General features: G+C 42.4%; 1 protein-coding gene and 1 pseudogene across 4 annotated transcripts in view; both read left to right on the top strand.

Annotated features, from left to right (window-relative positions):
* FAM13C (family with sequence similarity 13 member C) overlaps positions 1-22,280 on the top strand; it is a 147,485-nt gene that overhangs the window by 118,300 nt on the left and 6,905 nt on the right. For 3 of the 4 annotated variants that reach the window (XM_055425679.2, XM_055425678.2, XM_055425676.2), the window contains 4 exons: positions 7,186-7,267; positions 8,708-8,919; positions 19,573-19,668; positions 20,962-21,161. In XM_055425679.2, coding sequence (XP_055281654.2) covers positions 7,186-7,267; positions 8,708-8,919; positions 19,573-19,668; positions 20,962-21,161 — 590 coding nt within the window. The remainder of the gene's footprint in view (positions 1-7,185; positions 7,268-8,707; positions 8,920-19,572; positions 19,669-20,961; positions 21,162-22,280) is intronic. The other variant, XM_055425677.2, reaches the window with a different exon arrangement.
* Positions 12,038-16,670, top strand: LOC129555820 (histone-binding protein RBBP4 pseudogene; annotated as a pseudogene).

Genomic DNA, 22,280 nt, shown 5'->3' with positions numbered 1-22,280 from the left:
TTCCTTTTTGAGTACACTTCTGTGCCTGGGGACAGGTCAGTTTCCCTCGGCCAACCCAGGACCCATCATAAGTGGAGTCCCTCCTGGGTCTGTCAACTGATCTCTGCTAAGATAATTCCTAGCAACAAATTGCAACTCTTATTTCCAAACTGATTTAATTATTGATTTCTTTTTTTTTCCACCTGAGGAACCTTACTATCCCTAGTGTTCCTAGGACTCAAATTTGGAAAGATTTTCAATTATGGTCTTATTTGTTCTTTAACTTTTTCTCATTCGCATTTGGGGTAAGAAAGCAGATTCAACATGGAGTCATTTGCATTTTGGATTAGGGCTTCTCTGGTAGCTCAACCGGTAAAGAATCTGCCTGCAATATAGGAAACCCTGGTTCAATTTCTGGGTCAGGAAGATCCCATGGAGAAGGGATGGGCTACCCACTCCAGTATTCTTAGGCATCCCTGATGCCTCAGACGGTAAAGAATCCTCCTGCCATGCGGGAGAACTGGGTTCGATCTCTGGGTTGGGAAAATCCCCTGGAGAAGGGCATGGCGACACATTCCAGTAGAGAATCCTGGAGAATTCCTGGAGAATCCCATGGATAGAGGAACCTGGTGGGCTACAGTCCATGGGGTCGTAAAGAGTTGGACATGACTGTGATCACTCACCTAGAGCCAGACATCCTGGAATGTGAAGTCAAGTGGGCCTTAGAAAGTATCAGTACAAACAAAGCTAGTGGAGGTGATGGAATTCCAGCTGAGCTATTTCAAATCCTGAAAGTGATGCTGTGAAAGTGCTGCACTCAATATGCCAGCAAATTTGGAAAACTCAGCAGTGGCCACAGGACTGGAAAAAGTCAGTCTTCATTCCAATCCCAAAGAAAGGCAATGCCAAAGAATGCTCAAACTACCACACAATTGCACTCATCTCACATGCTAGTAAAGTCATGCTTAAAATTCTCCAAGCCAGGCTTCAGCAATACGTGAACCGTGAACTTCTAGATGTTCAAGATGGTTTTAGAAAAGGCAGAGGAACCAGAGATCAAATTGCCAACATCTGCTGGATCATCGCAAAAGCAAGAGAGTTCCAGAAGAACATCTATTTCTGCTTTATTGACTAAGCCAAAACCTTTGACTGTATGGATCACAACAAACTGGAAAATTCTGAAAGAGATGGGAATACCAGACCACGTGACCTACCTCTTGAGAAACCTATATGAAGATCACGAAGCAACAGTTAGAACTGTACATGGAACAACAGACTGGTTCCAAAAAGGAAAAGGAGTACGTCAAGGTTGTATATTGTCACCCTGCTTATTTAACTTATATGCAGAGTACATCATGAGAAATGCTGGGCTGGAAGAAGCAGAAGCTGGAGTCAAGATTGCTGGAAGAAATATCAATAACCTCAGATATGCAGGTGACACCACACTTATGGCAGAAAGTGAAGAAAAACTCAAAAGCCTCTTGATAAAAGTGAAAGAGGAGAGTGAAAAGGTTGGCTTGAAGCTCAACATTCAGAAAACAAAGATTATGGCATCTGGTCCCATCACTTCATGGGAAACTGATGGGGAAACAGTTTAAACAGTGGCAGACTTTATTTTTTGGGGGCTCCAAAATCACTACAGATAGTGATTGCAGCCATGAAATTAAAAGACGCTTACTCCTTGGAAGGAAAGTTATGACGAACCTAAACAGCATATTTAAAAGCAGAGACATTACTTTGCCAACATAGGTCTGTCTAGTCAAGGCTATGGCTTTTCCCGTGGTCATGGATGGATGTGAGAGTTGGACTGTGAAGAAAGCTGAGCACTGAAGAATTAATGCTTTTGAACTGTGGTGTTGGAGAAGACTCTTGAGAGTCCCTTGGACTGCAAAGAGATCCAACCCGTCCATCCTAAAGGAGATCAGTCCTGGGTGTTCATTGGAAGGACTGATGCTAAAGCTGAAACTCCAATATTTTGGCTACCTCATGCGAAGAGTTGACTCATTGGAAAATACCCTTGTGCTGGGAGGGATTGGGGGAAGGAGAAGAAGGGGACGACAGAAGATGAGATGGCTGGATGGCATCACCGACTCAATGGACGTGAGTTTGGGTAAACTCCGCAAGTTAGTGATGGACAGGGAGGCCTGGTGTGCTTCAGTTCATGGGGTCGCGGAGAGTCGGACATGACTGAGCGATTGAACTGAACTGAGTGACTAAGCACAGCACAATCCAAGCACCTGTTAAGGGCACAAAGGATGGAATCTCTAATTGTGGAACAGAATGAGGGAGGTTTTTCTTTGGCAATAAAGTACTTTCTGGTTGATAGATGAGCACTTATCATGTGACTTCTGTTCAGGCCACTCTTAAGGACAAACCCTGATCTCATCCTTTCTCTCGGAGAGACACCAGCCTTTGTGCTGGTGTGACAGTGTTGCAACTATGAACTTTTCTTACATAAGCAGCGATAGAGTCACAGCTATGTGTCCTGATGTCCCAATGCTAGTTTTTTTTATTTTCTGTAATGGTGATCATGGCATAGAGAAAAATCATATCCATGTAGAATTGCACAAAGATACTGGGTTTTTGGCAGAGGGCCCAGAACAGCTTGTTATTAGAATAAAAGAGAACAGGGGATAAGGTCTCATACATCTTAAAATATTTAAAGGCTCACTGAGCAGTTGGTCCAGAGGCGATCTGCTGGTTCCTGAGGTATGGGTAAGTTCTCGGGAGGGAGCTGAGAGTAATATTTCTTTCTCCTGTTCTTCCTGTCCTGTGTTTCCCACAGAGGCTGCAAATTCACTAAGAGAGGGGTTGTAAGGAGTAATTTTTAGCTTTGCAAAATGGATGGAAAAGAAAAATCAGATTAGCTTTCAAGACAACTTCAGTCAGGGTGCTGAAGACTCTTCTCTTCCTTGAGGTCAGGCAGCCACAGCTGCTTATGGTCTTTCATGTAGTAAGAGGATGCTGTGCACATTGTAAGTACAGGCTTTATTTCACAGATAAGGAACAGGAGGCCCAGAAAAGACTTGCAGCCTTCTTAAGGTAGTTGTGTTCTAGCCCCTCAGGCTTGGGGTGGTTAAAGATGAGTTGCTTTTATAATGGAGGAGTGGAGTAAAATTCTTAAAGTGTCCGCATTTTGAAAACTTTAGATAGCCTGAGAGGGACTGATTCTCCTTGTCTGCTGCTGGAGTGTTGCTGGGTCTGCAATGCCCTCATTCTGAAAACTGTAGAGAAGTAGCTAGGGCCTCCATCCCCAGGGGCCTGTTAATAGTTCTTACCTGGCGGTCCTTGAATCAGACTGATGTGGATTTGAATCCAAGCACAGCCACTTATGAACTCTGTGACCTGGGTCTTGTTACTTTATGATCCTGAGTCTCGTTCTATCCATCTGAACAGTGGAGTTAATAGTGACTTCTTAGGTTTGTATTAAATGGGGGAGTCCATATGTATTCCTTCTTACAGCTTTAGCACCAGGGAAGTACTTACTTCCCTTATTTACTAGGACCACTTGGTCCTAGATATTACTAACTTTTTCATCTGTTTGAGTGATACTCGAACAGGCTATCCCATGGCAACCTCTGCCTTTTTGAAGAATAAAGGAAAATTATAGACATTAATTTTCCACTAGATTTTTCTGCCTGAAGCTACAGACTCTAGACTGTGGAGAGTCTGTATATATATAACAGGTCACCCGGCAGTTGGCTATTTTAGAAAAGAATTTCTCCTGGCACCTCCTGCCTTTGTCTGGAGAAACTTTAGGGCCAAAGCAGACACTTGCCCACACATTTAAACATGCAGATGGATGGATTTGGGAGCAGTAAAAGAAGTCTTCATGGTCACAACTTCTCTGTGTGTGTGAGAAAGTCTTTGATGTAATCAGAACCTTCAGTGTCTCAGGAAACAGGGCTTCCCCTCACCCTTCCTGTCGGGGTGCCAGGCTGTGGTTAGAGGTTTCACATGCCACTGGACTTGAATTGGTTGCTGTGTGTATGGCTTTCCTTCCTGGCAGCCTGACTGTGGAATTAATAGCACCTGCTGCTAATTTTTGAATCCAAGTTCCTGCTGGCCCTCCATGCTAGTCTGATGCCCTGAGACAATATACATCCTTCCTGCTCTGTTGAATGTAACTATTTCATTTCCTGTCCAGAGCTGTGTTTATCTCCTACACTTTTACATTTTACATTTAACTATTGTTAGGCTCATGGACCTAGAAAAAACCTGTTTCATCCAGATTTCCACTTTCAGTAGAATTAGAGAATGTTAGAATTAGAAACGATTAGTCTTCACTGTTTGACCACTGAAGAAACTGAGGCTCAGAGAAGGGAAGTAACTTCCCTGGGTTCACACAGCAAATAATTAATCACAGCTAAGACAGTAACATGGGTCCTTTCATTCCTGATCTGTAAATCTTTGTAAGATGTCTTTTGAATTGTCTTTGTGTGTGTGTGTGTGCTGTCGCTTCAGTCATATCCGACTCTTTGTGATGCTCTGGACTGTAGCCTGCTAGGCTCCTCTGTCCGTGGGTTCTCCAGGCAAGAATTCTGGAGTGAGTTACCATGCCCTCCTCCAGGGGATCTTCCCGACCCAGGGATTGAACCCACACTTCTTAGCTCTCCTGTGTAAATAGGCGGGTTCTTTACCACTAGCATGTTTGGCAAATCACAAGTCTGGTCCAGCTGCACCCTCAGTTATGTGACTCAGGAGCCCTATTTAAATCACATTGAACAACATCTACACTAAGTTTGTGGTATATGGCCCTTGGGGGCTATTAAACTGAAATATTTCAGCCCAGAAGTTAGAAGGCTTAAAGATCCACAGCTTGTGTATGAAAACTTTTCATGTGATCTGAGAGTTGCCATCCTTCTCAGCTTGATTTAACCTTTTTTGAAAACTCTCCCAGGAGTAGTTCAGTTCAGTTCAGTTCAGTCACTCAGTTGTGTCCGACTCTTTGCAATCCCATGAATCACAGCACGCCAGGCCTCCCTGTCCATCACCAACTCCCGGAGTTCACTCAAACTCATGTCCATTGAGTTGGTGATGCCATCCAGCCATCTCATTCTCTGTCGTCCCCTTCTCCTCCTGCCCCCAATCCTTCCCAGCATCAGAGTCTTTTCCAGTGAGTCCCAGGAGTAGGGAAATACAAAATTCATTTCAGAAAATGATTTCAGGCTTTCAAATATTTTGTCAGAAAATTCAGCCTTAAATTTCTACTAAGTCCCGTTTGCAGTAGTGTAAGTTTACTTCTTTGGTGGTCCTTGGCTTAGGGTCTTAGATTTTCATTTTTAACAGTATTTTGAAAAGAGTGCATTAACTGTGTGGAGCATATCCAGTGAGAAAGGTGTGTTCCAGAGAACAAGATGTGCTTTCAGATCAAAGTGGAGAGTTCTGTGAGGATTTTGAGAAACCAAGTGTAAAATATTGACTGTTTACATAACCAGACTGTTGCCCACAGCCAGAGTACTCAATATTCTCTCCGGGAAGTAGTCCAGTGGGTTATTCTAGCAGATGGTGTGTAGGACCAGGAGCAGCCCTTGGAGGTATGTTGCTGTCCGTGGTCCTGAAACCAAGGCTTCCCTCCTGGAAACCAGAGTCTCCCTTCTGGGGTCCTGTAGGAAAAAAAAATCACTGGGCTTCCATGGAGGCGGCGGGGAGGGGAATCTTCCCTCAATGTTATTTTGCATCTTGATTTTAAACTGTATGGATTTTACATTTCTATAGAAGTGACAGACCATGTTTTGTGTTTCACAATTAAAACATCTCATCCCATGTACAGCTGATGATCCTCTTACACGAGCACTGTTTCTTCAGACTTGAGAGGAACACAATCTTCTCCCCATGTTCTCTGTCTCACCAACAACTTGCTGATGTTACATGGATTTAATAGATTCTTAATCACAGCAGAGTCGCCAGTCTTGTTACTAACTTTGCACACATTTCTGGATACTATTACAGTGTTTATGATGTCTTCTTGAGCATGCCTATATAGATCTTTGTATTACTATATCCCCAGTTCAAAGTAACCACTAATTTTCTTGAGCCTGTGTTTAAGTTACCAGAGTGGGTATGTTTGCTGCTCTTCTCTCCTAGTTTCTCTTTTCTATAGAATATTCACTTGTATACTCTGAAAAGAAATCCAGAAATCAAGGTGAATGGTTTGTATGAACAGAGTCATATTCTTCTAAAATTAAAGCTATATTCTTGCCACATCCAAGTGTGATTAGTTACTAGTGAGGACGTACTATCCTATATGTGTGAGAGTTGGTGAGAATTACTGTTCCTCTGAAGATCTGGTAGTAACACCACCACGATTACTGCTGTCACCTCTGCCAGTAATGATAGCAACAATAGCATTTTAAATTCTAGCTAACACATCTATAGTGTTTGGTATGTACCTGGAACTTTTTTTTCATGCATATTCATCATGTTTCATGTTTCAGACTCATCATGGTTCATGCATATTCACTGATTCATCCCTCGTAGAAGCCTTATGAGAAAGATGCTATTAAATCCTCATTTGATAGATGAAATTGGGGCATGGGGAGGCTAAATAATTTGCCCAAGTCCACACTCATATGGTTAATTTTCACTTTAATGCTACTCCAGCAGGATAGTGAGTCTGTAAACAGTGAGGAGGTGAAATCTGAGGATGAGGATTCTTCCATACATACTGACTTCTCAGACTTATAAGGTTTTACAGATCCCGGGGTCTCCTTTCTTCAGCTTGGAGCTTGTGACTGATAGGAGCTAAAGCTTCCAGTTTGCAGTATTCCCTAGACAGGTGTGGTCATAAACCATGAACAGAGGCAAGGGAGGAATTGCTGGTTTGTGTCGGTATAGCCCTCTACATTGACACAAAGAATGTCCTGGCCATGGGGTGTCAGGTGTGGGTAGCCCACAAGGTGATTGAGAGGTAGACTTTATGGGGCACTGGTGTGGTGAAGGCTATGTAAAAATGCTGGGTGTTTAGAAACAAGGTCCATGGCAAGAATCAAAGAGTGGAGGAAGTCAGGAATATTTGCTCTGTTTCTCAGACGCAACTTCATCTGCTGGAGATAGCTTGCCTGAAGTTCCCTCCCAGCTTTATATATGTTCCTGAACTATCTTTGTGTGCCTCAGCTGCTTAACTTTTTTTTTTCCTTTTCTCTCTTTTTTTCTCTCCCTCCCTCCCTTTCCCTCCTTCCACCCCCATTTCCCCCTCCCTTGCAGCCTTCCCATGGTGACAAGACATCTAATCCTGAAGTCCTGAAATGGATGAATGATCTGGCTAAAGGTCGTAAACAACTCAAAGGTAAATGCCAGCCAAGGGAGTCTCCTTTTTAAGGAAGGAAGCAGTTAAAATTGTGATAATGTGCTCCAAGCAGTTTTGGATTCTCTTCTACCTGGGCTTCTTCTATTCTCTTCTCTTTAACCTTGTCTCCTGCTGAGCTTGGAGGCCCCATCTTGAAATAGAGTCCTGGGTCCCCTTCATTGTTTGATCCCATTGAATACATCTGCATATAAAGGGACTGAGGAAATCCAGCCTCCCAAGCGGAATGATTCACTTCAGTGCTAGGAACAGTTCAACATGCGGGGTGTTCACCTCCTTGGGTTGTTGGGTTGTTGGATGTTGGGAACAAAAGAGGCCTGAGCAGTCATTGCTTCCACATACCCCAACTGCACGGAGGAGGACATTTATGTCCGAGAGCGGGGACGGTGACATGGCTGGAAGCTGGTGAGTTCAGAGTCAAACTCGGTTCTCTTGCCTCCTAATCCACTCTCCTCCTTTGTCTGGAGATGGTGGTCTGAGTATTAATTAACTCTCAAACCCATTTTAAGGGACTATAGTTATTTACCAATAAAAATTTATTTTCTTCCTCTTCCTAAGTTTTTATTTCAATACCTAGAGACATAGGAGCTTTTCCAGATTTCTAGAAGGATGGTGATAAAGAACTGGAAAGGAATATTAAATTAATTCAGTGGTATTAAATTGTAGTGATGTAGCAGGTTTATAAAATATGCAGTGTTTAAACACCAGGCCAGAGCCTAACTAAAAAACAAACATCAAACAAAGAAAATGTGCTATGTAATTGAGAAATCAATATAAATGGCCTCATTCCAAAGACCAGTCCCCTAGCATATTCTGAAATGGAATTTCCTAATAAGTCCCAGGTGGCCCTTTTATTTTTAATTATGTAGGTTTATATAAAGCCAAATTGCAATAATGGTGATTTCTGGATTTTCAATATTGGCATTAGACAAAATTGTGAGATCTGTCAGGTTGGGGCTAGCACTCTATCTCCCATTCCCTACCCCTCCTGTATATCCTCAGATGACTGCCCTGTGTAATGTCTTCCAGTAGACCTTGCGTTTCCACAGGGGGCTCTTCATGACTGCACAGCTTTCAAAACCTGAGGAAAGGAATCTTTGAGGGCAGTATTTCAGGTGCCATGGCAGATAACAGGTGAAAACTTTGGGGCCAAGTACCTCTGGTCTTCTTCCTCTGAAATCTAAACCATTCATGATCCTTCTACTTCCATGAGATCCTTGCCTCAAGAGCCCTCTATTTTCACATCTGATGTGGAGTGTGTGCTACTGGCCTTGGTTATTAAGGCTGCCCTTGCCCTGTGGAAAGTCGTGGTCAGCACTGTTCATTTCCACGTGGCATCAGGGGAGAAATTCCTCAAAGGCTCTCTGCTCTTATTAGGCCATGGGTCTGCATGCTCATGGTAACTCACCGCATTTCTCTTAGAGCTAAAGCTGAAGCTGTCGGAAGAGCAGGGGAGTGTTCCCAAAGGCCCACCTAGAACCCCGCCCTGTGAGCAACTCACAGTACCCAGAGAGAATGGGAAGCTGGAGGCTGTGGGCCCTGAGCCGAGCTCCTCGCAAGAGGAGACTCCAGATGCTGTGCTGAGCTGCCTGAAGGAGGAGAGAGAGCAGCTTCCTTCCCAGGAGGATCCTAAGGTACCTCACCAGCCTTACGATACCAGTAAGACCATGGTTTTGACCAGTTTGTATCACATAAACATCTTTGTGAGACTGGCTCTGAAATTTCACTCAGGTGAGTTCCTAGCGGGCTATTAGCTATGACCTAGAGTATTGCCACATGGTTCTGGGTGTTGCCATTCTGAAGGTTATAGTGTTGCATACTGATGAGAGACAAATGGGAAAGACGCTAGCGTATATCATTTCTCGTTCTCCCTGACTTTCCCCTGATAAGTTAGCAAATGAAGCCAAGACTAGGATTTATAGCCTCATTTTACTGTGTGTGTGTGTGTGCCCCCATGGACTATAGCCCACCAGGCTCCTCTGTCCATGGGATTTTCCTGGCAAGAATACTGGAGTGGGTTGCCATTTCTTCCTCCAGGGTATCTTCCTAACCTGGGGACTGAACTCAAGTCTCCTGCATCTCTTTCATTGGCAAGTGAATTCTTTACCACCGAGCCACCTGGGAAGCCCAGGGTCTTTATAGATGTAGTCAACTTAGGGTTACTTGAATGAGCCGTACTCTGTTATGAATGTCCTTATAAATTTGGACACAGAGATAGACATGTACACAGGGTAAATGCCATGTGAATATGGTTTAATATTTCATATCATAAGAATAGAGAGGTAGGTAGGGTTTCTTGAGGAGTGCTAGGTAACATATCTAAAGACTTCAGCTTAGACATCTTAGTTTTGATATCTTAGTGAAATACCCCTACAGTTGTCAATTACACATTTGAATATATGAGCTCTAAGAAAAGATGTATTACATTTTACAAAAAAAGGAAGATGAAACCAGTTAGTGTTTACCTGGTTAGTCCCTCCTCTCCTGCATATCCATGCTCACATTTTACTAATGCCAAGGAATCTTCCTAATAGTCCTTTCTGTCTGAACTCTGAGTACTGGGGCTGTCTTTCATTTCTTGAATAATCTATAGCTACCATAACATAGGGCTTCCCTGGCGGCTCAGTGGAAAAGAATCTGCCTGCCAATACAGGAGACATGGGTTCAATCCCTGGTCAGGAATATCCCCTGAAGGAGGAAATGGCAACCCACTCCAATATTCTTGCCTGGGAAATCCCATGGTCAGAGGCTACAGTCCATGGGGTCACAAAAGAGTCAGTCACGACTTAACAACTAGCTCTTAACTATTCTGTGTGCCATTTTCTGTCTCTCAAAGTACTTGACGACTTCTTGAGTAAAGTTTAGGTTGTTTATTACTTACGATCCTTAGTGTCTATACACAGTAGGTATTGAATAAGTGTTTGCAGAGTGAATGGATTTATGAATGAACACACAAGCATATTAGACTTTGAAATGAAGTCCTCTTGAGGAGAATGCTGGCTTTACTTGTTCTGTTGTATTTACACTATCTAGTCTAGATCTTAAGATGGCAACATATGCCAAATCCCAAAAGGCTTACTGTATCCCCTTAGACTAGTCCTTTACATTGGTGCATATGATATATAAGTAGAAATGGGCCCTTGGATACCTCTGTCATTAAGAAATAGCATTCAGCTTAAAAATAACCAGTGTGTCGTGATGAGTGATCTTCACTCAGCCACCGTATCCCCTCCTCCCACCCACCATGACTTTGTCCTGGTCCTTGGGTGAGTAGATAACTTTGTGTGTGTGTGTGGACACATGACATGCTCACACATATTCAGGCACATCTGTGGTTTTCCATTCTTTAGTGCTTCTGATGGTCTTTCCTATATTTTATAGTTACTTTGACCACATCTATAAAAGCAATGTATAACAGACTCAGAGCAGGACTCAGTCCTTGAAGGAGCCACTTTCTAGTTATGTATACTTGACAAGTGGACTAATTCTCTGATATTCAATTTCCTCATCGATACAAATGCAGATAATATCTATTAATATAGTTGTTTTGACAATAAAGGGTGATGCCTGGTGACTGGTGGGCAGTCCCTCATTTGCAAAAAGATCTGAGTGCCTATCAGTGTTATGAACTGTAATATGTGCTGGGTAAAAAGATTAACAAGATAGTAAAGTGATGTGGGTTACTGCCTTCATGGCGCTCATGTTTTCCTGGGAGTTGGGATATAAGAAATACCTCAATAGATAAAACCATTAAAGACTTTGATAAGTACTCTTCAAAGAAACAGATGATATGATAGAAAATAAAAAGAATGGTTTCTGTATTATATAGAGCGGTGAGAAAGTCCTGTGACATTTAATGCAAAAGATTCAGCAGGCCAAGAGAGCAGCGAAGAGCATTCTAGATAGATGGGCCTGCAAGTGTGGCGGCCTCTGAAGGAAGAGCTCGTCGGTGGTTGGAATTCTCAGGTCTGAGTGCTAGTGAACAGGCAGCATGAGAGGAAGTCAGAAAGACAGGTCGGGGCCCATGACACAGGAGCTCCCAGGCCACTAGAAGAATCAGGACGCTGTGGAATGGTTCCAGGTGTGAAAGTGGCATGGTGTGATTTACACGTAAAAGATCTTCCTGATTGCTGTATGCAGAATAAATCATAGGAAAAAGAGCGGAAACGGGAAGGTGAAATGGGTGGCTTGGACTAGGATGTTCACTGTGGAGATGGAAAGAAGCAGACACATTCAAAGTCTATTTAGGTTCTAGAATCAAAAGGATATGCTGAATCCCTGGGTGGTAGGGAGTGGAGGAAAGGAGATGGGTCCATTTACTGATGGGGAAAAACTAGAGGGGGAGCACACTGAGGGTGGGAGGGCATGCTTAGGAGATCTGTTTTGGACATACTCATTTTAAGATCTTTCAGGAGTAGGGTGACCTACCCTCCCAGGTTTCCCTAGACTTTGCTAACTTTAGCACCACAAGTTCCATGGCCCATCAAAAAGCCTCAGTCCTGGGAAAACTGGGATGGTCCGTCACCCTGCAGAGGCCTTTAAATCAAATAAAAACATGTAAATGAAAGTCTGAAGGTCAGAAAAACTCTTGAGTTCTCTAGAAGTCATCTTTGTTTAAATGGTAGTTTATTTCTATTATTTTATTTTACTTATTTTATTTTATTTTTTTTATTTTTTATTTTTTTTTATTTTTTTTATTTCTAAAAAAGAATTTTATTAAAAAAGCACAAATACTTATTTTAATTGGACAATAATTACAATATTGTGAAGGGTTTTTTTTTTGCCGTACATTGACATGAATCAGCCATCTGTTGAACTGTTTAGTGTCAGAAAGTGAAAAGTGAAAGTTGCTTAGTTGCGTTCAACTCTTTGTGACCCCATGGACTATAGCCCATCAGACTCCTCTGTCCATGGAATTCTTCTGGCAAGAATATTGGAGTGGGTAGTCATCTTTTTCTCCAGGGGATCTCCCCAACCCAGGGATTGAACCTGGGTCTCCTGAATTGCAGGTGGATTCTTTACCGTCTGAGCCACCAGGGGAACTCCGAGTGTCAGAAGTCCCTTCGGAGAAGCCTCGTATGTCTGCAGTAGGCTAAAGTTAGGTTCTTTAAAAAGAGATCACCTGCTGTGGAATGTGTGCGTCTCAGGACCTAAAGCTACAGAATTGTTGCGGGAGAACTTCACACAGCCAATCTGATGTGGCCGGGCAGCTATGGATGGTTCCTAAGGAGGGAGTCTAGAAGCCACAGAAGAAGCAAAGGGAGGACTGAAAATTTCCAATATAGTATTATTCTTGGCTCCTCAGGGAACTGATTAGCATTTGAGGTGATCTCATTAGGTCTCATTTCTTTAAACTCAAAATGACAGATGATTTTCATCTAGGGTCTTTGCTTTACTGCTTAAAATGCATTAAATATTAAAGCTTTCAAGATCTTTCTTTTCTAGAGATGCCTTTATTATGACTCTTCCTGAAATTTTTGCCGTTGGTGTTTAGTCAGAGCTCATCCTAAAACTGATAAATGCAGGAGACCCTACAGCATGGCCTTGTCAGTTCAGATCCTGCCACTGAGTGATTTTCTCCCTCCGTCATCTGTGGGTGATTTTTGGAGACAGTCACTTCTGGGTCACAGGGTGTGCATTGAGCCCTGGAAATGAGTGAATCATCCCTCAGCTCTGATTATGGTGCCTGTTTATGTCTTCCTCTGAAATGCTGAATTGGAACTGGCATCTCTCCCCTTTTTATTGTCCCTTCCAAGAACTGTAGGTGGGGTCGGGTGCACAGCACAGATTACCAAGTGGATGAGTAATGACCATTACTACTTCTGCCCCTTCATCAACTGCAGCATCTTTGAAGAGAAAAGCAGATTTTTAAAAAACATAATAGGCAGGCTCCCTGCCCCTCCCGCAACACTCAACCCCAGGATCCCTGCCGGCTTGCCTACCCGCCATGGCAGACAAGGAAGCAGCCTTTGATGACGCAGTAGAAGAACGTGTGATCAACGAAGAATACAAAATATGGAAAAAGAACACCTGTTTTCTTTATGATTTGGTGATGACCCATGCTCTGGAGTGGCCTAGCCTAACTGCACAGTGGCTTCCAGATGTAACCAGACCAGAAGGGAAAGATTTCAGTATTCATCGACTTGTCCTGGGGACACACACGTCAGATGAACAAAACCACCTTGTGATAGCCAGCGTGCAGCTCCCTAATGATGATGCTCAGTTTGATGCTTCACACTAGGACAGTGAAAAAGGAGAATTTGGAGGTTTATGCTTTCTATTTTGAAATAGAAATCAAGATCAACCATGAAGGAGAGGTAAAAAGGGCACGCTATATGCCCCAGAACCCTTGCATCATTGCAACAAAGACTCCATCCAGTGATGTCCTTGTTTTTGACTATACAAAACATCCTTCTAAACCAGACTCTTCTGGAGAGTGCAACCCAGATTTGTGTCTCCGTGGACATCAGAAGGAAGGCTACGGGCTTTCTTGGAACCCAAATCTCAGTGGGCACTTACTGAGTGCTTCAGATGACCACACCATCTGCCTGTGGGACATAAGTGTTGTTCCAAAGGAAGGGAAAGTTTGGATGCGAAGACCATCTTCACAGGGCACATGGCAGTAGTAGAGGTGTCTCCTGGCATCTGCTCCATGAGTCCCTCTTTGGGTCGGTTGCTGATGATCAGAAACTCATGATCTGGGATACTCGTTCTAAAAATACTTCCAAACCAAGCCACTCAGTTGATGCTCACACTGCTGAAGTGAACTGCCTTTCTTTCAATCCTTATAGTGAGTTCATTCTTGCCACAGGATCAGCTGACAAGACTGTTGCCCTGTGGGATCTGAGAAATCTGAAACTTAAGTTGCATTCCTTTGAATCACATAAGGATGAAATATTCCAGGTTCAGTGGTCGCCTCACAATGAGACTATTTTGGCTTCCAGTGGTACTGATCGTAGACTGAATGTCTGGGATTTAAGTAAAATTGGAGAGGAACAATCCCCAGAAGATGCAGAAGATGGGCCACCAGAGTTGTTGTTAATTCATGGTGGTCACACTGCCAAGATATCTGATTTTTCCTGGAATCCCAACGAACCTTGAGTGATTTATTCTGTATCAGAAGACAATATCATGCAAGTGTGGCAAATGGCTGAGAACATTTATAATGATGAAGACCCTGAAGGAAGCGTGGATCCAGAAGGACAAAGATCTTAGATCATGTCTGCACTTGTGATTTTTAGACTCCCCCTTTCTTCCTCTCAACTCTCGGATTGATTTAACACTGGTTTTGAGACACAGACTTTGTTTGGTTATCCCTCTATAATAAGTTCTATCAACAATGTTATTAGTCCAAACAGAAGTTGTTTTCTAAATATTAACTGGGGGCTTCTTGATTCAGCAAAGCCACAGACTTAAATTTTCTTTAGGAATTTTCTAGTAACAGAGGTCTAAAAGTAGCCACAAAAAGGGGAATATTGTGTGTGGTTATTTTTCTTCTTATGCTGTATCCCCAAGTTTTTCAGACTCATTTAAGTAAAGACTAGAGTGAGTAAGAAATAGAGCTAAGTGAGGTAGGTGTCTGAGCTATGAAGTATAAATACTACAAGATGTTTTTATTCAGGAAATAGGGGAGATTCAAGTCATACAAATTCCTACATGCCAAACTTTCCAGGATGCACATTTCCTTACATAGACCAGTCTCCTCTAATTTTCTTCAGTTAAGTCAAAACAATGTGTTCCTCCTTCCCCCATATATTTTTGCGTGTTAGTGTATTTCTTGAGCTGTTTTCATATTATTTCTTTCCTTTCTGTGAAATGGTTTTTTAAAAAACTTGGGACCACCAAGTTGTAAAGATGTATGTTTTTACCTGACAGTTATACCACAGGTAGACTGTCCAGTTAAGTTGAGAAGAGTGAATCAATAGCTTGTATTTGTTTTTAAAATTAAATTAATCCAGGATAAGAGTTGCTTTTTTTTTTTTTTTTAAGGCGTTAGTCCTTGACCACTAGTTTGATACCATCTCTATTTTGGGTGACCTGTTTCACCAGCAGGCCTGTTACTCTCCTTGACTAACTGTGTAAGTGCTTATAATGGAATAAATTGCTTTTCTACATAAAAAAAATAAAATTAAATTAAAAAAATAAAAAACATAATAATTATAAAGATGAAATAAATTTAATCATAGATTAGTGCGTTGTGCATTGGAGCGGGGGAAGACATACAGGTAAAAGGCACCAAAAGGAATATCCCATCAAGTTCTTCCGTCTACTTATCCTTTCAACAAAAATTTAATTTTCTGACTAGGTGATACTTTCTCACATAGTTCAAAGAACAGAAAAAGCTACACATTAAAAAGACTCCTCCCCGTTTGCCAGCTCCAGTTCTGAGGTCTGCCACCCCTGAGCAGGTGGAGCTGTTGTTAGTAATGTTTCTTGTGTCCTTTTGGAATTTCTATATAAGGCATATACAAGAAAGGATCAATATACATTCTTAACTTGCCCCTTAAAAAAATGTAGCAGTCTACATAATTATGAATCCTTTTTCATTTTGTATATTCATATTGACATATTTTCTCATTATTTATTAAACTTATGCTTTAATAGCACCATGGTATTCCTCTTTTAGTAATTTACAACCTTGATGGTAACCTCAAATCAACTAGTTTGATGACTTAAATAACATTTAGTATGCCTGACTCTGTGCCAGGGACATTTACATAAGATAATTTAAAATAATCCTCATTCTGCATATTAAGAATCTAAGGTTCAGAGAGTCCATAATTTTCCAAATAATGTGTAATTTGAGAAGCCAGTTATCTGAACTTACGGCCTCTCTTTTCAAGGCCAATATTGATCTGCATGTGCTTGGAAATCCGAACTGACCTGGCCATCCTCTCCAGCAGCTGTTTTGCATGGTGATGTTCACTAGTGACCTCCTGTGTTGCTGGACTGACTGGCTAGTTGAAACAGTCAGATTCGTTCCACACAGACTGTCTCCCTCAGTGAGGGGCAGGGGAGACAGACTCGGGGAAAGTGTGTCAGGACCTGAGGCCTTAGGGCTGAAGAATAATGGATTCCCATCACTCTCTGTGCAGAGAGGGGAATGTCAGTTCTACCTCCCTCTCCAAGACAGAGCTTGTTTATGGTGACGGTTTGGGTGATTTTTATGTTTCTGCGGTTTCCTGTGAAAGAACACAGGGGGCCAGTGCCACGGAGAGAAAGGAAACAAGCACGGTGGTAAAAGCACTTAGGCTGCCGCAGTGTTTTCTCTAACGACTGTCTGCCCAGGGCCCAGCAAGAATGAACACTGGCTGACCACTCAGCAGCAGTTCTGCTCCGAAAACCAGCTTGCTCGGGGCAGCCATTGCAGACCTTGATGATTGGAGTAACCTCCTGGGTGGGGTGGGGTGGGGTGGGGCAGGTTTTATGATGGAGATGTCAAGTTGTCAACAAAGCCTGTCAAATTTCATTTTCTGCACATACCCTCTTGCTCAGCCTTCTTGAAGTCTCCTTTCTTCTGACGCCATAAAAATGGAGGAGCGGGAAGGAAGGGTCAGTTAGCCTCAGGGTTTATCTCCTTAAATTTATCTTTAAAATTGGACTACCCATTCATGCTCTGCATCTCTCTCTGGCTCTTGCAGGTTATTCAACATGATCCTTGTTTTCTCCATTTAAATAAAAAACATAAGTTAGATACTACTAACATATAGCCAGTCACGAATATGCAGGGTTGGGAAGCAGGATGCATTTCAGAAATAGCCATTGGACTCAGGAGAAAATGATCTGAATCTTAGTAGAAAGTGGCCGAGGAATGAGGAACAGCCGAGTCGACTGTGTCTCCGCCCCTTGGTTGGAGGTACCTGTCCTGCAGAGCCTACCTCTGCACTCATTTTCCACCATGAAGATCCACTTTGCAGGCCTCATGATAGCTAGTCTCCACAGGCCCCTGAGTAGAAAGAAGACCGCTCCTGGCATATGTCTCACCACTAACCCTTCTTCTTCAGGCAGCCTGCTGTCCTGTCCAAATGTATTTGGGGATAAGCACTGATGGCATTAAAAGTTTTGACTGTGTTCTGTACTTATGGCCGTTGAAGCCTCACATCTGTCTTTAATAGTGATCCTAAGAGTCAAATCATAGAATCATTAGAGTGAAAGATGAGTTCCATACGTTATATACCTGCCCTGACTTTTATCTAGCATCTGTGGAAGGAACCTTTCTGTAATGGCATTCACCATTCTAACTTGCGTTTTGGTCACTCTTTTCTTTTTCTCCTTTAAGACTAAATTTAACTTTTCTAGAATCCAGACAATGTAAAATATTTTTATTATAAAAATAAGCAAAATCACAAAAATCAAACTGCAATGGAGAGATGCCAATAATAAATGCATCCTTTTCAAAGTGCTTTCTATGGAATGTAAATCCCAGTAAGATACTGAATAAAATACCATTTCAGTAGCTAGAATATTTTTCTTTGTCACCTGTTAAAATCCCATGTAATATGTGAATTTTTCATGTGTAAAAGTGTATCATGACTAAGAAAACCTTATGAGACTGCAAAAGAGACACAGGCATATAGAACAGTCTTTGGGACTCTGTGGAGAGGGTGAAGGTGGGATGATTGGGGAGAACGGCATTGTAGCATGTATATTATCATAAGTGACCAGTCCAGGTTCGACGCATGATACAGGATGCTTGGGGCTGGTGCACGGGGATGACATGGAGGGAGGATATGGGGAAGAAGGAAGTGGGAGGGGGGTTCAAGAAAGAGAACACATGTACACCCGGGGCAGATTCATGTCAATGTATGGCAGAACCAACCAATATATTAATGTAAGGTAATTTGCCTCCAATAAAATAAATTAAAAAAAAAAGAAATATAAAAAAAAAGGAATGATTGGGCTAGTAAACGAAAGGTTCTTGGGGTTACTTAACCAATAAATGAACTGTTCTACATAGAGAGGTGGTCTTTCTACTGAAAATAAAAGAGCCTTGGGTCAGATAGCCTGTGGAATTTATATGAAGATTGCTAAAAATCAGACTACTTTTACTATATATATAAAAACCTGGGTTATTAGATGGGTGGTAGGAAAGCATATACATGTGTACCATGAGAATTTGAAGAAATACATGATAAAATTTATTTGGGCAGACAAGACTACAACACAGACAACAGGTGAGGCCCAGGAGTGAGATACAGAAATGTTTCACTTCCTTTTCTCTGTGAAGAAAGATCAGCAGAGGCCAGAACGGTTCTCAGCTGGGATGGAGAATAACTAGAATGCTGGAGACATACACGTTTGAGCCATTTTCCCTTCCTCCAGGGTTCTCATGGGGGCTCTGGAAGGCAGAGTCAGGACCCTGGGGTGGTTGTGCCGTGTGCTATTCCTACTGTTTCCTTCCCACCGCCTGCCGAGTGAGATCCACTGGGCCAGGGGGAAACAGAGTCTGTGTGTAGTGAATATATAGAAACTTCATGCAGGACACACACCAGGAAGGAAAACCAAAGCAAGCAGCGGAGTTTGGTCATTTTGGATGGAGAGGTAGGTAGGTGGGAGGGTAGGTAAGTAGGTGCTTCACAGGTAAGTAGGAAACTATTGAAAACTGTGTGTACCCTGTGGACTGTTGACAGTAGTGTTTCGGGATGAGTACAGGGCAGAAGGGTAGCAGAATGGATTGGTGGACCAAGAGGTTATGCACTTTTTTTGGTTGGAAGGAACTTTTTAAACTCCCAACATCCTTGTTGTATAGGTAGGAAATTGAGAATCCAGAGAGGTTTACTATTTTATCCAAAATATTTAGTTTATGTCAGATTTAGCCAGTAAGCTAGCACATAATCTAAGTATGTAGTGCCAAAAACCTGGACAGTGTTGGTGTCTGTGGGTAGAATCTTGAAAGTCCAGATAAAATACATGTTCCAGAAGAAAAATTGATAGGCCTCAGTCATCCATTAGTTTCTTTAAGAATGAAGAATTAAAGAATTATTAATTCTTTAATTAAATAATTAAAGGTGCCTTACCATTTAAACACTGAGGATTCCTCTAGTAAGCTCTAAAAACATCTTTCTCAACTTGGACCTCTCCTTTAAGAAACTTCTCCTAGAAGAAAATTGGCATGTGCTTCATACAGTAGCTTATCAATGACCTACCTTTTGAAGATTACTGTTGCATTTTAGTACTATAATCCCTTACTTTTAGGCTTCAAAACTTTTTTTTTTTGCCTATAAAAACATTGATGTGTTTTCATTCTTGTTTGAGAAAGGAACAATAATTAATTTCATGTTTTCCAGGTAATGAAGCAAGACAAGAACCTCATAAAGCCTCTTTATGATCGATACAGAATTATCAAGCAAATCTTGTCCACACCTTCCCTTATTCCAACAATTGTAAGTCGGGAGGCTTGCCTTCACTACTCACCTGTCCTGTGGTTTGTGCTGATACTTAGGGAGGCGCAACCAGGGGAGGGGTAAGCAAGCCTTCTTGGCAGGATATCCTGCCCACACGGCCAGTTGTGTCACAGCGTAGAAACGAGGCCTCCCTCAGCTCCCACACTGTACTTAACAGTGGCTGTTAATTAAAACTACTGTGAAACAGGACTATATAGCTATTCTATTTTTGAAGCCAGTTTTAGCATTTGCTTTCATTGTTTGGGTGAGGAGAACAAATGATGGATTTTAGTCTGGCATTACCTAATTTATAACAGCACAGATAGACAAAACAGAACCCGTTCTAGTCTGGGTGATGTTAATTTTTCTCCTTTAATAAGAAAATTGATTTGTGTGTTCTTTGATAATAATGCAGCATTTGTTTTTGTTACCATTTGACCATCACTGTGTAAGACAGAAGCAGATTTATTTCAATAGAAAATATGAATACTGAAATTGGGTTAGACTACTTTTAATTAAGAATGATTTATGGGAATACAGAACTAGAAAAGCACCACAAATCCTACACCACCAATATTAGAACAGTCACTTGCTCAAGATGTCAGTATTAAAAGAAAATAAATATTAACATACAAATTTAAGTATTCTTCAGTACAGTTATACTTCCACAACTCTAAACACAGAGACATAGAGACTCATACTCTTTGAGATTTTCCCGTTAAGGAAGCATAATTTAAAACAGGGAATGTTTTTCAGATTTCCTTGCAAGAAAATCTGGTTGTGACAAGCATCATCAGAACAAGTTACGGAGAATCTCCATTTTGTTTTTGGCCTTTATGAGGCTGTTGCCTGAATCCGTCCATTTTCTGAGTGTTCTCTGTATCTGAGCCCAGACTAGGACCTGATTGGGGTGACAGGACACAGGTCTGTGGTCCCTCTCTCCTTACCCATGTTAGCTCTTACGAGGCTGGGGCCCGTAAGTCTGGGGGAAGGGAAGGTTACTAGGCAGTGCAGCCCAGATCGGAACATACCCCAGTTGTCTGTGCCTTCTTTGGCCGGCAGAGGAAGCTGAGCTTGGTAAGCACTCTAGCCCAGCATGGGTGCTTTATTTTCTTATTAACTTCTGTTAAGTTTGTTTTGATGCAACCGAGCTAGCATTCCTCTTGGTTCTCAGTAGGCACAGGGGTCACCTACTGTTTCCATGGTGTCTATTTATGGTTCCCTTTTCCTGTTTCTGCTTCCCTAAGAGGCACTTAGCACTCTGTGACTCTGTTGAACTCTTCTTATGGTAAGCAGGAGGAAGAAGACTCTGATGAAGACTGTCCACAGGGAAGTCAGCAGCCTTCTTTGCCAAATCCAGCATCTCACCCTCCTGCTGGCGATCACCTCGCACAATCTAATGAGACTGAGCCCCTGAGGCTCCTGCTCCCTGACGAAAAGAAGGAAGTCAAACCACCAGCCCTCTCCATGTCCAATTTACACGAGGCCACCATGTGAGTGTGAATCCTAAGTGTGGAGTCATCTTTGAACCCCTTCTGGTCTGGGGGACCTTATATGTACACACAATATACAACTCACTAGAGCTATTAAACTCTCTAAAAAATGCCATTCACCAGAAAACACAATCTGGTTATCCTCCTAACAGGGAAATTGAGGAGACAAAGCCATGAGGAACCAAGGCTCCTAATAAGGTCCTAAAGTGAAGAAAGTGTTAGTCGCTCAGTCATGTCCGATTCTTTGCGACCCCATGGACTGTAGTCTGCCAGTCTCCTCTGTCCACGGAATTCTCAAGGCAAGAATACTGGAGTGGGTTGCCATTCCCTTCTCCAGGGGATCTTCCTGACCCAGGGATTGAACCCAGGTCTCCTGCATTGCAGGCAGATTCTTTACTGTCTGAGCCACCTGGAAAGCCCAGTATGGTCCTAAGGATGTCATAAGTGCTGATGTTCAGTTCTCTGCCACTGCACACCATTTCAGCAGGATCTGGTACTAGTCTAATGCCTGGCAGGGTTGGCCTTTGATGATGCCAGAACAAAAGGAACTGGGATTCTGTGTTGGGTCAAAAGTTGTCAGGACCTTTATTCTAGTCTGTTCTATTTAGGTAAAATGGTTTTGCCAGACTGGGACTTAAGTAAATGAGCTGACCTTTTTCTTCTAATGGCTCCTCAGTCAGGAGCCATTTGGATTTTCATTAGTGTCATTATTAATATTATTCAGTAGCTGGCCTTCCTCTGATCATTTGGCCTTCTTTCATTTGTATATTATAGGCCAGATTATGAGATTTTTTAACACGTGTAATCGTGTGGAGAGTATATATGCCCCAAGAGAGGGATGGAATCCCCACAAACACCTGAAACAAGACCGAGGACTAAGTTGTAAGCTGAGATTATAGTGTGCTTGTTATCAGCTGGCAGCCCAGTTTCAGCTGAGAGAAGAGTGACCTGTTGGAAGCAGAGCATCAATCTTCCCTCCTCCTCCATCTTCCCTCCCCCATGACTTCTCTCCTTCCCTCCCTTGCTTCTCTTTCTTGGTTGGCTGGCTGGCTGGTGGGCTGTTCTAAAGCAACTGTACTTTTTTGAGGGGTGGGGAGGGAGTCTGTAGGGCTCTTTGGA

The sequence above is a fragment of the Moschus berezovskii genome, chromosome 12 (genome assembly GCF_049115385.1).
Source record: "Moschus berezovskii isolate FMDL1 chromosome 12, NW_MosBer_1.0, whole genome shotgun sequence".
In the NCBI taxonomy this organism is placed as follows: Eukaryota; Metazoa; Chordata; class Mammalia; order Artiodactyla; family Moschidae; genus Moschus; species Moschus berezovskii.
The sequence above is the reverse complement of the archived record's forward strand: the minus strand, read 5'-3'. Positions and strand labels throughout refer to the sequence as shown.